This window comes from Cynara cardunculus, unplaced genomic scaffold, assembly GCF_001531365.2.
Source record: "Cynara cardunculus var. scolymus isolate 2C unplaced genomic scaffold, CcrdV1 Un_Scaffold_122, whole genome shotgun sequence".
NCBI classification, from domain to species: Eukaryota; Viridiplantae; Streptophyta; class Magnoliopsida; order Asterales; family Asteraceae; genus Cynara; species Cynara cardunculus.
Window position 1 is genome coordinate 326,036 of NW_020200564.1, and position 14,685 is coordinate 340,720.

Genomic DNA, 14,685 nt, shown 5'->3' on the forward strand with positions numbered 1-14,685 from the left:
TATATATATATTATGGTATGTGTCTAGTTGATGAAAACTTGACAGAGTAGGATTCTCGAATGTGCAGGGGAGAACACGGTTAGCACGTTGGGGCGCTTAGTTCTGCTCTTGTGGCTGTTTGTTGTGTTGATCATCAATTCAAGCTACACAGCCAGTTTGACTTCGATCCTCACCGTTCAACAGTTGACTTCACGAATCGAGGGCTTAGATAGCTTGATCTCAAGTAACGAACCCATTGGAGTTCAAGACGGATCTTTTGCATATAATTATTTGATCCAAGAGCTCAACGTCGCAGAATCTAGGATCAGATCACTGAAAGACAAAGTGGATTACTTGAACGCCCTTCATCTTGGTCCAAAACGTGGCGGTGTAGCTGCCATTGTTGACGAGCTTCCATATATCGAGCTTTTCATGACTTACACCAAGTGCGAGTTCAAGATTGTTGGTCGGGAGTTCACCAAAAGCGGCTGGGGATTCGTAAGTTTGCTTCTAATCTTCACCTATAATTAAAGTTTGACTTCTTTTGGTCTAACTAGAAACTTTCCAAAATCAAACTTCTTAAATGGGTATACATATCATCAAATGTTACAAGATCAACAGGTTACCAGTCAAAATGAGTGCAAAATAGGAAATTTTGTTAAATCGATTCAGAAAAAGAAAAGAAATCAATCTTGATTTCTATTTTTAGAATCTTGCAGCTTTCCTGATGAGCACCCCTCACCCTTTCAGGCATTTCAGAGGGATTCTCCTCTTGCGCTTGATTTATCTACAGCCGTCCTCCAACTCTCGGAAAACGGAGAGCTGCAAAGAATCCACGACAAATGGCTGGCATCCAGTTCTTGCTCATCTCAAGTTGCTGAAATCGACGATAACAGCCTTTCGTTAAGCAGCTTCTGGGGTCTGTTCCTCATCTGTGGTATCGCATGCTTCATTTCGCTTAGCGTTTACTTTTGCCGAGTGTTGTGTCAATACCGTAGTTTTAATCCCAACGAAGAAGTGGATCATGAGATTCCGGAACCCGAACCAGCTCGGCGGAGTGTGAGGCGAGCGTTACGTTCAACCAGTTTCAAAGATCTGATCGACTTTTATGATAAGAAAGAGGCCGAGATCAAGGAAATGCTGAAGCGAAACAAGCGACAAGTTAACGGGGATAACGCTTCGCTGTCTTGAATCGGGATTTTTGGTGTTGTGCAGAATAATCAACTTTCCTAAATTGGAAAGTTCTGTTCTTGCATGCCTTTTGTATATGTATATTTTCAAACAGTTGGAAGTGAACTACACATGTTTGGTAACAACAGATTAGGGCACACTTAGAATTCAATACATTTTCGCTAGAATTTATTGATTTTCTATTAAAATTAAGTCATGTCTGAATCTATCAAAGGCCTCGTGAGTTCACTAAGGTGCCGTTTACCCAATTGCTTACGCGGTAAGCTCTTACCGATAGGAGTCAACACTATAATTTATTTTGATGGGCAAGATTTTAGTATATTAAAACACATCGAATGTAACAATTTACTGGGTAAGTGACTACACCTGGGTAAGAGTCGTCATCTTCACTTACCGGGTAAGACTCTCCATCATTCTCATCACTCTTACCCGGTAAGATTCTTGGTTCTTCTCATGTTCATTCGATAAGAAAATTTATCCGGTAAACACTTGCAAAGTAAGTGTTTAATAAACGGCCCCTAATAATATGTATATCAAATCCTTAAATGTTGGAAAATAACCCATTAATGTGACCATTAGGACTATTCTTGTAATGATTATTACATGTTGGGTACAATTATATATTGTACCATAACGTTTGCCATAATGACATTCCAAGTCCCTAGACTTAAATATATAATATTTGTATCGATGAGAACTGTCTTTTGTGTTATATGCACCATGTTGATCTATACGACACGGTGATAGATCACCCACATTGTTTTTAAGCGTAGAGGTGACTGAATCATATACACTAAAACACGATTGCAGTTTCCTGCCTGTAACTAATCTTCGACATCCCAAACAAGGCATAACCCAACATACCGAATATATCTAAATATTCTCCAGCAAAACGTTCCATGTGTGCATAACTTTATTCATAACATACTATGTATCCTAAATATACCACATAAACTACGTGAACATAAATATCAGATAAGGAATCTTTTCTAAATGTCAAGACTTGATTACCTATACTGACAATCTAGGATTTAACATCAACCAGTAATAATTTAAACCTTATATGAGGTCTAGATTAGGGACAGATGTTACTAAAACCTATTAACATACGTTATCTCCAAGGTACGAAAGATGTCTTCAAATAGTTAATTATTTATCGTGCCTCTAACTAGCACTCGACTCATTACAGTGTCGCTAGTACCATTCCCCCAACAAGGACCCAATGCACATGTTGGAAAATAAAAAGATTTAGGCTTAAGCAGCTTTCATCATGATTACAAAACAGTAAAGTTGAAAGACCGATCATTTAAATCATAATTTCTCAAATAAAACGTCTTTATCATAAAAGCAACATTTTTCTAGAACCCACCATTTTTGTAAGTCAAAAAACTCTAAATCAAAACACTCATTCAAATATGAAATCAAACCCAATACTCACTCATAATGTGAATAAAGTTTAATATTCAAATATTGAAACATGGATAAAACTCAAGTATCCAAACACCAAAACATGGGTAAGTTTCATTATATCAGAACCATAAATTATGGATACTCTTCAAACCCAAAACAACACTGAAAACATGGATAATACAATATCCAAAAATAACACATTTCGGTGACGGGAGAGACTCGTATCCATCGAATGTGGCGAGCACAAAGTAAGTCATACATCAACGTTACCAAGTTTCTCTCAACGTCATTGGGTACGTATATGATCTACTGAGTACCACCAAAAGACCCAAGCTCCGTTACGACTCCGATGAGTGCTAAGGGTAACCAAAATTCTTACTCGTCCTCTGGATGAGTCTCACCACAAAAGTCACCAGTTTTCGTATACGGTTCCAACGAGCACCACTGCAAGACCTAGCTCCATATATGACTCAACATAGTATAATCACAAGATACTAGCTCTGTATACTACCCAATAGGGTACCACCACAAGCTCTCAAAACTATGACTTGGTGACCACTCGCTAGAAATTAGAGTAAGAACATCAAAACTTCTCAGTTAAACAACAAACATCGACCTGCTGGTCCCAGAGTCCGACTCTATGCGAGTTCACCTCCGCAATACCAAAATGGTATCAACAAATCATGCGGTCCTGGAGTCCCAGAGTCTGACTCTGCAAGAGTCTATCTTTGCAATACATGCGGTCATGGAGTTCAACCTTACATGGGTCCCTCTCCGCAACACCGACACGACCACCATGCCTACTCGAGCACTGGTCTTAAAGTGAGAAAATCAAAACTCCTCACTAATTAAACGAGTGGCTCACATGCCTATGAATCCAAATGCATTACAGTCTAGTTACATGACTCCAATTGAATGATCAACTAATTGAAAACATGTAATTCCCAAATAAGTGTGTAATATATGCAAATCATGTCCAAAGCTCAACATTGAGCAATTTAAACCAATAAATCCACACTTATGTAACTACTCAATAAAATCCAACATAAGTCAATAAAATGCATTTTCTAGAACGATTCATCAACTCAAATACACTAAAAGTGCATTACCATCAACTAAACTTCATTTACAAAATAAATCATCAGAAGAACACACTCTTATGATTTATTTATCAAAATACCCCATATGAATTTTTCTATGTTTGTTAAACCAAATGTACCAAATATGCAAACTTCATTATATAATCAACAAATTTGATAAATGTCAAAGGAAACACTTTAAAACTCCAAAATATACAATTTTGACACATACAAAGTTTTCACAAAACAACCTAAAACTCACATTGCTAGGTTAAATTAAACCTAGGTTCCAAACCCGAATCTTTAGCTTCCATAAGCTAGACTTCCAGAACTTCTGTACAAAGCTTTCAAGAACACTCTCTTGGACTCCAACACATAAGCCCACACATACACTTAGAAATTAGTATTCTAAGGTCAAAACCTGGTGTAATATCCCGAAATATTCACATACCAGCATTTTTGAGTGTTACACCAAGGTTTCAACCACATAGGAAAGTCCATAAGTATTATAAATCGACAAGCCATTCATTCTATTCATATATCATTTCATCTCATAAACCCTTAAATGTCACTGAATCCATTTCTCGCACTCTCTTACCTACAACAAAGCACCAACATAATCATACTTGAAAACTATATATATGCATGAAGACACACTATGATCTTGCGTAAGCTAACTTGTCTATGTTTGCACATAACCTACACATACCACAACCCACACATCCATATAAGTATTTTACTATTCATGAGACATCTACTACTTGTACAAACCATGGTCATGCCAAAACATGTCAAAGAACTCATATGGGCTACCAGGTCCCCACATGATCGTGTCAAAACCCTTCAGTAGACTCACACAACAATGTCATATTGTTCATAGAACTCACATGGTTGTTTCAAATGAAAGGTACATTATAATGTGAATGAATCGTAAGTTATATATATGAAATATTTTGTTGTTAAACTTTGTTTTGTATGATCACTCTTATTCACATCATCACACGTGAATAACTAGTGCATATACGGTTATTAAATAAACACTATACATTTTTTTAACCCATTTACACATTGAAATCTATTAATATATTCTACAATAAAAGCGTTGATTAATATGAACAAATAAATACATTTAAATACAATTTTCCCATGATATAAATGAACTTATATATTTATTCCCATGTGAATATCAACATAAGTATGTAGAATTAAAAAGACGATTATATTACATATATGATATGTCAATATTATGTTGAGTTATTCTCATGTGAATAGTAACTAATATAACATTATTTATATTTACCAAAAAACACATTAACTTCTATGTGAATTACATAAAAAGTAAATATCAACATGTATATCAAATTGAAAATAATAAATTACTTTTTACCTAATTAAAATGTTAATTAAGATTATTTAGATTTAAAAAAGAAGTTTACTTTTAATTGATAAATTAAAAATAAGTAAATAGATGTATTTAAATATACCATTCCTAAGGGGTATTTAGAATTGCTTATTTGAAACAACTTATGTTTTTTCTACAAAAGTTCTTATCAACTTATTATAAGTTAAAAGGGTTTAACTTCTTCAAAAACTTCTTATTACCGGTTTGGCACCGATATAAGCTGTTTATTCAAACCCTCAAAAGTACTTATTGCCGGTGTCATACTGAAATAAATCAATAAGTTGTTTTTTATAAGCAATCTCAAACACCCCATTTTTAATTTTTTGAACTTTAAAAAACATCGTATTTACAACTATTGGATTGCACTTGATGGATAGATGGATGGTTCAGATGAGTTCAACTTTTTCTCTTTTTAGTGTTTTTTCTTACGAAGAACAAGTTCAAACCATCGATCATATTATAAACCAGTTATTATATCAGATAAGAACAATCGATTAAAAGTCGGGCATAATCTCGTTAAAGAGTAGTTATGCCACATTAAATTGGGAATTGGTTTTGAACATCTTTATACATAGCAAAGGGGTCTATTAATGAATTCCTTTTAATATAGGTTTGCCACGTGCCCTACATTTGGGTCTACACCATAATGCTAACTTCCAAACTAACTTCAAATTTTTAATTGCCCACCTTCTAAAAGTGGTTCATTTATATTTTATGCCTACAACCTAATTGCCTATAAAAATATAGTTTCATTCTATACAATGATATCATGTATTATTGATTCTTTTAATATTCATGATTCATTCAATAATATATAACTATTTTCCATTTCAAATGCCATACTTAAGTCATCGATGGGGTCGTTTATCAAACACTTACTAAGGTAAGTGCTTACCAAGTTACGTTATTTCATCGGATGAATATGGTAAGGACCAAGAATCTTACCCGGTAAGAGTGAGATAAGAACCATGAGTTTTACCCGGTAAGTGAGGGCTACGACTCTTACCACAGTTGAAGCTTATCGGGTAAATTGTTGCATAAGATGTCGTTTTAGTGGACTAAAATCTTACTCGATAAGTAAATAATAATGTTGAATTTTTATCGGTAAGCACTTACCGGGAAAGTGTTTGGTAAACGGCCCCGAAGTTGCATCTCCCCACCAAGTTGGTCCCCTTTTGATTAAGGGTGCTCAAAGAATAACCCGACTAACTCGGTAAACCCAACTTGAAACGATTCAATATCTAATCGAGTTGTAAAATTTTCTGAAAATATGTATTGGGTTAAAATAGGGTTAGGGTAATTTCAACCCAAACCCAACTCAACCCGATGAACCTGATGTATTTTGGTAATATGGATTTAATATGATTGTTTAGTTTAAATTAATTTGTGTAGTTGTTAGCTTTAGTAGAAAGTCTCATGTGAATATCGTTCAATATTTATTACGTAATTTTTGTTTTTTTTTTTTGTATGTTCTCATTTTGATTTTTCTTTGTTTAAATACAATGGTTTAGCTAGATTGTAAAATGATGTACTAAACTTTTATTCCCATCGCCATATACCCCCCATGAAATATTTCACGTCCAATATAAATTACGACGCGCCCAACTTTTAATCATATATGATTCTTGTTTTAAAAACGTTCAATCCCACAATTATCTAATCCCAACTCCCGAAATAAGTTATTAAATTATTTCTTATAATTTAAGTGTGGGAACCCAATTAATTAGTATTCTTTATAATTTGATGTCCAAATCTTTACCAACTTAATCGAAACATCCCGATTTATTTCGATTAATCCAAGTAAATAAATGAGCCCCATATATAATTTTAACAAATATCGATTTTATCAAAATAATTCGAGTTTAACCGAACTCGACCGAGACAAGTGTCTGCCCCGACCCAAAACCTGGTCCAACACCGCTAGGCCCATCCCGGTTACACCCTTGGTGCGACTATCGTGAACAACCTTCGTTTGAGATCGTTTCCCAACCATCTTTCACCAAACTTTTTACAAAATCTTATATACAATAATAATCCCAACTCATACCAAATTTACATCCCCTACGGTCCATTATTAAACTCGTATTTTGAGTTTTTTTACCTGAATCTCGTCGAGCCGATGCCACAACACCTTCTACGGTCCATCACAGTGTTTTACTATTAAGCTGTACGTGTAAAGATTTACACTACGTCTTAAAAATGTCTTAATCAAATATATGAAACTTAATGAGTTAAGATTATGGTATTAATTATTTAAACCCCGTGGGAGAATTTGTATTAAAAAAAAGGTGGATTGTCGAAATAACCGAAAGCTACCCATGAGCAAAGGCGGAAAGCAGGTTTAAATTTTGGTTCCTTCTAATTCCAATGATATCATATTTGCCTTCCACAATAACCGGTCAACTGTCCCTGTTCTACGGTCGCCCTCGTCAATCTAACGGTTGTTAATTTTTATATTTTATTTATTTTTTCAAAAAACCTCAACAAATATTTTAAAAAAGAAAATTTTGTTTTTTTATTCCTCAATATATTTTGAAAATTAAGGAAAAAATCTATACTATGTTATAAATTATTTGACAAAAATTCTTAAAAATTATTTTTTATACATGAAGTATTGTATATTTATACATATTACTTAAAAATTCTAGATTACAAATAAATTATGCATAAGTACAATTTATTAAAGCTCCATATTTGAATTAGTATAACTAACTACAGATAAACATAACCAAATAAAGAATAAATATCTCATTTTAAAATTTTAAAAATTTAAAATTTTAAAATATAATTAGAATAATTATCAACTTCTAACAAAATAATTAATTATTATCTTTATAAGAAAATTATATTATTAAACAAAATATAAATTACTCGTTATTGAACCTAAATTGAATTATAATAAAAAAATTGAATTAAAAAATTATACAAAAAATAGGAATTTTAAATAGTTAATTTGATACTAATATAGATATATTTTTGTCAAATTTTTATGATATCTTCAAATTATATTTTATGCAAAAATAAAAACATTATCGTTTTTTCAAAATCACATAAGACCATACTATAACTGAGATAAAAAATAAAATGAAATATTAAAATTAAGATGTATCTCGTTGCATCTTGCTGCATTGTGCGAGTACCCTTTTAGTTATTTAAAATAGTTAACAAGATTTTTTAAAATCAAATATGTAGAAGAGAAAATTAATATTTTATTTTAATAATATAATTGTCTATATCATGTAGCTCAATTGACAAATGGGTGAGACGACTTTATCAAAATATAAAACAGGTCATTGGTTCGATCTCAGGCTCCTGCTAACCTCAGCAGCCGAATGAGCCAAAAAGGGTTCTTCACATTGATGTGTCCATGGAGATGGGTTTCATACAGGTTTTAATTACGAACACTGTTTGTTAATCTTTTATCTAAAATTTAATAATATAATTAATGTTGTAATATAAAAACTCAGAATTTGTGAAGATATATGTAAACTTTTTCAAAACTATTAATTAAAAACTAGAATGGTACTCGTGCAATGCATCGAAACATATTTCAATTTCAATGTTTCGTTTTATTTTTTATCCATGTTAATATAAATACGATTTTATTTGGTTTTGAGAAAGCGAAAATGTTTTTATTTTTGAATAAAATATAAATTTGAAAATATCATATATAATTTACAAAAAATATATCAATATTAGTATCAAATTAACTATTTAAAAGTTCTTGTTTGTATTTTTTTTAATTTAAATTTTTTTATTATAATTATTTTAGGTTTAATAATATATTTATGCTATATTATAAAGCATTTGACAAAAATTCTTAAAAACCATTTTTTATGTATGAAGTACCGTTTATTGATACATATTACTTAAAATTCAAGAATACAAGTAATTTTGCATAAATATAACTTATTAAAGCTACATTTTTTAATTCGCATAACTAACTGTAGATAAACATAAACAAATACAAAATAAATATTCATTTTAAATATAGAAAATCTAAAATATAATTAAGATAATAATTGAATTCTAACATAATCTTTAATTATTATCTTTATAAAAAATTATATTGTTAAACCAAAAATAAAAACATCGCTTTCTCAAAACCACATAAAATCGTATTATCTCTATAGTGATAAAGAATAAAAATTAAACATTAAAATTAAGATTTATCTTGTTGCATTGTGCGAGTACTTTTCTAGTTTTTTTATAAAAATAATAATTAAGTATTCTGTTAAAATTCAATAATATATTTTAGATTTTTTGTATTTTAAAATAAGATGTTTATTTTCTATTTGATTATATATATATATATATATATATATATATATATATTCGCAGTTATTTACACAAATTCAGACATATAGTTTTAATAAGTTGTACTTGTAATCTTAAATTTGTAAGTAATATTATCAATAAACAATACTTTATATATAAAAAATTATTTTTAAGAACTTTTATCAAATATTTTATAATATAATATAGACACATATTATTAGAAAAAATAAACACCACCTCAAACTACAATTGAAACAAAAGCACTTGAGTGGCCAAGCTTTTCACTAAAAAGCTATGCCCAGAGATAAAAACACACTTCTTGAGCGGTCCCTCCCTCCATCTCCATCTCCATCTCCATCTCCATCTCTTCCCTGAAAAAGGTTTACTTTCAGGAATAAATTTGAGAAGATTTCAGAAAATTAGCATCAAATATGAATCAGATTACCAGAAAAATGTGGGGATTAGACCTCAAGAAAACCATCCTCTGGCGTGCATCTCTTCTCCGGCGATGTGCTCGATCTCTATGGCACCAATTTCTTGCTTGTTGGATCGGAAAATCTATCCGGTACCGTCATTTATTGCATTCCGGTTCCGGCCCTTTGATTCCGACTTCTCATCGTCGTCCTCGTCGGCCGGAAAGGACAACGACGGCGATGGATGTTGCCACCGTGTACCACCAGTTTCCTTCGGTAGAAATGACAGCCTCTAGCGGCGATGGATTCGCTTCCGGCGAAATGACGTCATCCTGCGGCGGCTCTGATCATGATAAAGAGGGTTCCGATTTGGTGGCTTTGAAGATCAGTTTGTTGGGTGATCAACACATCGGCAAAACAAGCTTCTTGGTAATTACATATACCCATAATTATATATATATATATACACACACATCATATATTCATATGCTTTTTGTGGAAAAGCTTTGTTTTGTTTTTGTCAGATTATGTTTTCAAGAAAATAAAGTAGTTTTTTTTTTATTGGATTTCTTGAATTTTTGAAGGAAATTTTGGTTCATATTTCAAGCAGAAACACTCATTTTACTTAAAATGATAAAATCTTGAAAACATTTTCAATTCATTTTCTGGGGAATACCAAAACCAGAAGACACATTTTTGCCATTTCCATTGGGGCTTTTCTTGAAATCTTGAAGGCATATTCATTCACCATTTTTAGGCAAAAACCCAAAATAAGAAATACCTATTTTTATTGCTTTATTGGGGCTTTTCTTGAAATCTTGAAAGGAATTTCGTACATTTTCTAGGCTAACACAAACAGAAAATACCCATTTTTAATAATTTTGTGAACTTTATATCAATCTTGGAGCATTGCATTGGGGGGTTTTGCTTGCAATTACCCAGAAACATGCTAAAGAGGAATGGGTGTTTTCTGGGCAATCTATTAGTTTTATGAAATCTTGAATCTTTTTTCGTTTATAAAATACTCATTCTTATCATTTCTTGAAATCTTGAAACCCTTTCCATTCATCTTCTAGGCAAAACCAAACAAAGAAACCCCTTTTTTTATTTTTATTAACCATGAGGATGGAAGGCTTGATTTGGAGGAGAACGAAGAATTAAAGGAATCTTGGGAACATAAACGGAAGTGAAATCAGAAATTATACATGTTCATACGTTTTGTTGGTTATAAAAACAAATTATTGATTCAGATTTAAGACTCCAGACATTATTCGGTTTACAAAAACAAACAGTCTGACTGATTTAGATTTCAGATTTCAGATTTCAGCACCACCTCTTAAAAATCAGTAGTGAAATCAGAAATTAATTTCAAAGCAACCCATTTGCTTGTTTCTTGTTTATCATATTTTGAATTGGTTTTGAAATTGAAGGCGAAGTACGTTGGGAAAGAGAAGAATGAAGAAGAATTAAAAGACAGAGGAATAAATCAAATGGATAAAACACTTTGTGTTAGAGGAGCCAGGATCTCCTACAGCATCTGGGAAGTGGGTGGTGATGCATTTTATCCAGGTCATAATTAATTTTTAATTACATTTTCTTGATTAATTTTTTTAATTAATAATTAATTAATTAAAATCGGGCAGATTCAAAAAGGAGAAAAATAAATATTTTGAAAATATTCAGATATTTATGATGAAAATTATTTATGATATCTATGATTATTCATTATGAATGATATAGAAAATGGTAAATTGCATGAAAAAATAACGTATTAAATTCTTATTTTAAGTAACGTACTTTTAAAACTTCTATTTTGGGACCTATGATGTAAAGTTTTAAATATTTAAATACCCGGGTAACCGGTTACCATTCCGATGTGATGAGTGATGTGGTATCCAACTCAGTATTATTTGTTGAAGTATTAACCGGATATACATCACTCGTCACAAGAGCATGGTAATCGGTTAATGTTTCAACCGGATACTTAAATGTTTAAAACTTTACATCTTAGGTATCAAAATGGAAGTTTTGAAAGTACGTTATCCAAAATAAGAATCAAGTTAAAGTACGTTACTTTTTCATGCAATTTCCCTTTAAAGAAAATATCTTGGTGATGGTGTTTGATTTGGTAATTTCTTGGTAGAGAAATCGAATTTTAATTCTCAATATATAATCCGCTAAAAACCGATTTTGATCGTACGTAGATGGTGATTTAAGGACTTCGATTCCCGCCGCTTGTAAAGACTCGGTTGCCATATTATTCATGTTCGATTTAACGAGTCGATGTACACTTAACAGGTATTGACATGTTTCGGGTTGTTTTTATTTTCTTTTTCTTTTATTTTTTTTAAATTTATATTTTGAAAAATACTGATCGTATTGTTTTGTTTGCAATTAGTGTCATCAATTGGCACCAGCAAGCTCGGTATCATAATCAGGTGAACATAAATGATCATAAAAGCATTACATTTGGAAATTTTTCTCGTTGATTTTTCAAGTAATCGAATTGTTTCGAATCATTTTTAGATGGCGATACCGGTTATGGTAGGGAGCAAGTTTGACGAATTCGTCAAGCTTCCGTTGGATTTACAGTGGACGATCGCAAACCAGGTGAGATTTGTGTTATTTTTGTAACATAACTTGGGGAAAATTGCACCAAAATGGAACTAACTTTCACTTGATTCCTATTTTGGGAACCAACTTTTAAAGTTGTCATTTATGGGTCTCTATCAAACTTTTTGTTTATTTAAGGGTCTAGTTGACCTGTTAATGCTGACATCATTCAGATCTTTTGTCAACTAAGATATTCTAAATCATATTAATTTTTTATTTTAAAACTAATATTCCACGTCATATTAATTTTTTATTATAAAACTAATTCCACGTCATATTTAAAATTGCAAAATAATTATAGAAAAATAACTAAAATTTGTTTTTTTTTCAAAAATTATTGTAATAAAATTTATTTTTCATTCTAATTCTCGTTTTTTTTTAAATTCAGATATCAAATTGTGAGTAAAGAAGTCCATTTTTGAAAAATTCTTCAATTTGATATCTGAAAAAAAAAAAAAAAACGAGATTTTGAATGAAAAATAGATTTTATTACAATAATTTTTGAAAAAAAAAATTAGTTATTTTTCTATAATTATTTTGCAATTTTAAGTATGACGTGGAATATTAGTTTTAAAATAAAAATTAATATGACGTAGAATATCTTTGTTGATAAAAGATCTGGATGATGTTAGCATTAACAGGTCAACCAGACCCTTAAATAAACAAAAAGTTTTATAGAGACTCTTAAATAACAATTTTGAAAGTTGGTTCCCCAAAATAAGAATTAGAAGAAAGTTGGTTTCATTTTGATACAATTTTCATTATAACTTAATAAATTAACATTTATGTAATTAATTATAATATCTTACCGATTAAAATTGATACGAAATTTTGAATATTTTTTGTTACGTTAAATAAAAATTAAGACAAATTTCAATCACAACTTTACATTATGATTGAAAGGGAGTTGGGACATCACACCTTCAAAAGTCAACTTTATGAGGTGAAAACCTTTGACCTTTTCATGATGAAATTGATGGGGTACCATCACAAGCTTCTAAAAGAATGTTCCTTTCTCCCACCTCCAATCTTGAATTTGTCACAAAAAATCACAATCAACATACCAAACTCTCACATCCTTCACTCAATACACAAATCATAATGTGATTAATGTGACCAAATGCAACTATTTTTTATCTGTATATACCGAAAGCAGTTTCTTTACTTTTTTAAATGGTTGTAAGATCTGCACACGTCATATTCTTTCTTGATCTTACTGTGTTCGTTTGGTTTTTATACTGGTTTGGGATTTTACAGGCAAGAACGTATGCGAAGGCCATAAACGCAACCTTGTTCTTCTCGAGTGCATCTTACAACATAAATGTAAATAAAATCTTCAAGTTCGTAACTGCAAAGCTCTTTGACTTGCCTTGGGTTTTGGAGCGTAATCTTACAATTGGGGAGCCTATCATCGATTTTTGACGTGGGATTTTGCTATGCATAGATTCAGACCCTCCTCAACGTTTACGTTTGTGAACGTAAATGTGAATAGTAAAGAAGTGGTTGTGAGGAAGTGGTGGTAGAATCGATCATTGTATTTTCCATGTTATCATTTTTAGTTAAGTGAGATTCCAAGGGTTTTTCTGTATGTGTTTTTCCGTTTCTTGTTGTTTACTTGATTCTGAATGTATTGGAGAGCTTGGTGGAGGTATCGAGGCTTCCCCGTCTTCATGTAAAACTTGTCACTGCACATTAGTTGATTACGTACAAGAGATCCTTCAGGGGTCTTTGTTGTTCTTTTCTTTTTGAAGTATATGATGTTTATACATGGTAGAATTATACACTTCTCACTAATTGAACGTTTGACCTTTAAGGAGGTAGGGATATAACAGTTATCGATGTTGTTGAGCCATAGACTCTTAGATGTTTTATGTTTGTCATGTTTAATGTTTCCTTAAGGGATTTACATTGCTTAAGGTTGTTGAAACTTGACCTAATGTAATGGAACCTTTCATAGGAACCTCATAAAAATTAATCTAAAGGGTTGTTTATCAAATACTTATTCGGTAAGTGTTTCTCGATAAAATTCCACATTATCATTTACTTACCGGATAAGATTTTAGTCAACAAAAGTGATATCTTATACAACAATTTACCCGGTAAGCACTAACCGTAGTAAGAGTCGTCGCTCTCACTTATTGTTACTTGGAGTTTGTCTCGCTCTTACCGGGTAAAATTCTTGGTCCTTGTTATATTCACAAGGATTCACATGTGCACATATAGTTCATATGTGAATCATATGGGTTCACATATGCACAACTATTTGGTGCTGCACAATTAGCCCCTCAAATATTGACCGTTAAATTTAGTGAAAAGGAAA

General features: G+C 31.6%; 2 protein-coding genes across 2 annotated transcripts in view; both read left to right on the forward strand.

Moving 5' to 3' along the window:
• LOC112501447 (glutamate receptor 3.4-like) overlaps window positions 1-1,348 on the forward strand; it is a 4,729-nt gene extending 3,381 nt beyond the window's left edge. Inside the window, exons 4-5 of the mRNA XM_025105081.1 lie at window positions 68-477; window positions 730-1,348. Coding sequence (XP_024960849.1) covers window positions 68-477; window positions 730-1,170 — 851 coding nt within the window. The 3' untranslated portion in view covers window positions 1,171-1,348. The remainder of the gene's footprint in view (window positions 1-67; window positions 478-729) is intronic.
• Window positions 1,349-9,770: 8,422 nt separating this feature from the next.
• On the forward strand, window positions 9,771-14,103 carry LOC112501437 (septum-promoting GTP-binding protein 1-like). Its single transcript, XM_025105074.1, has 6 exons — window positions 9,771-10,181; window positions 11,183-11,321; window positions 11,957-12,050; window positions 12,151-12,190; window positions 12,279-12,362; window positions 13,623-14,103. Exons 1-6 carry the CDS (start codon window positions 9,771-9,773, stop codon window positions 13,785-13,787), a joined length of 933 nt encoding a protein of 310 aa, XP_024960842.1. The 3' UTR covers window positions 13,788-14,103.
• The last annotated feature ends 582 nt before the right edge of the window (window positions 14,104-14,685 follow it).

Bases quoted from the DNA above. Each gene is read 5' to 3' on its own strand.
- LOC112501437 (XM_025105074.1), top strand. From the start codon at position 9,771: ATGAATCAGATTACCAGAAAAATGTGGGGATTAGACCTCAAGAAAACC. The intron at 10,182-11,182 runs GTAATTACATAT...TTGAAATTGAAG, and splicing joins TCGGCAAAACAAGCTTCTTG to GCGAAGTACGTTGGGAAAGA. The intron at 12,363-13,622 runs GTGAGATTTGTG...GGGATTTTACAG, and splicing joins AGTGGACGATCGCAAACCAG to GCAAGAACGTATGCGAAGGC.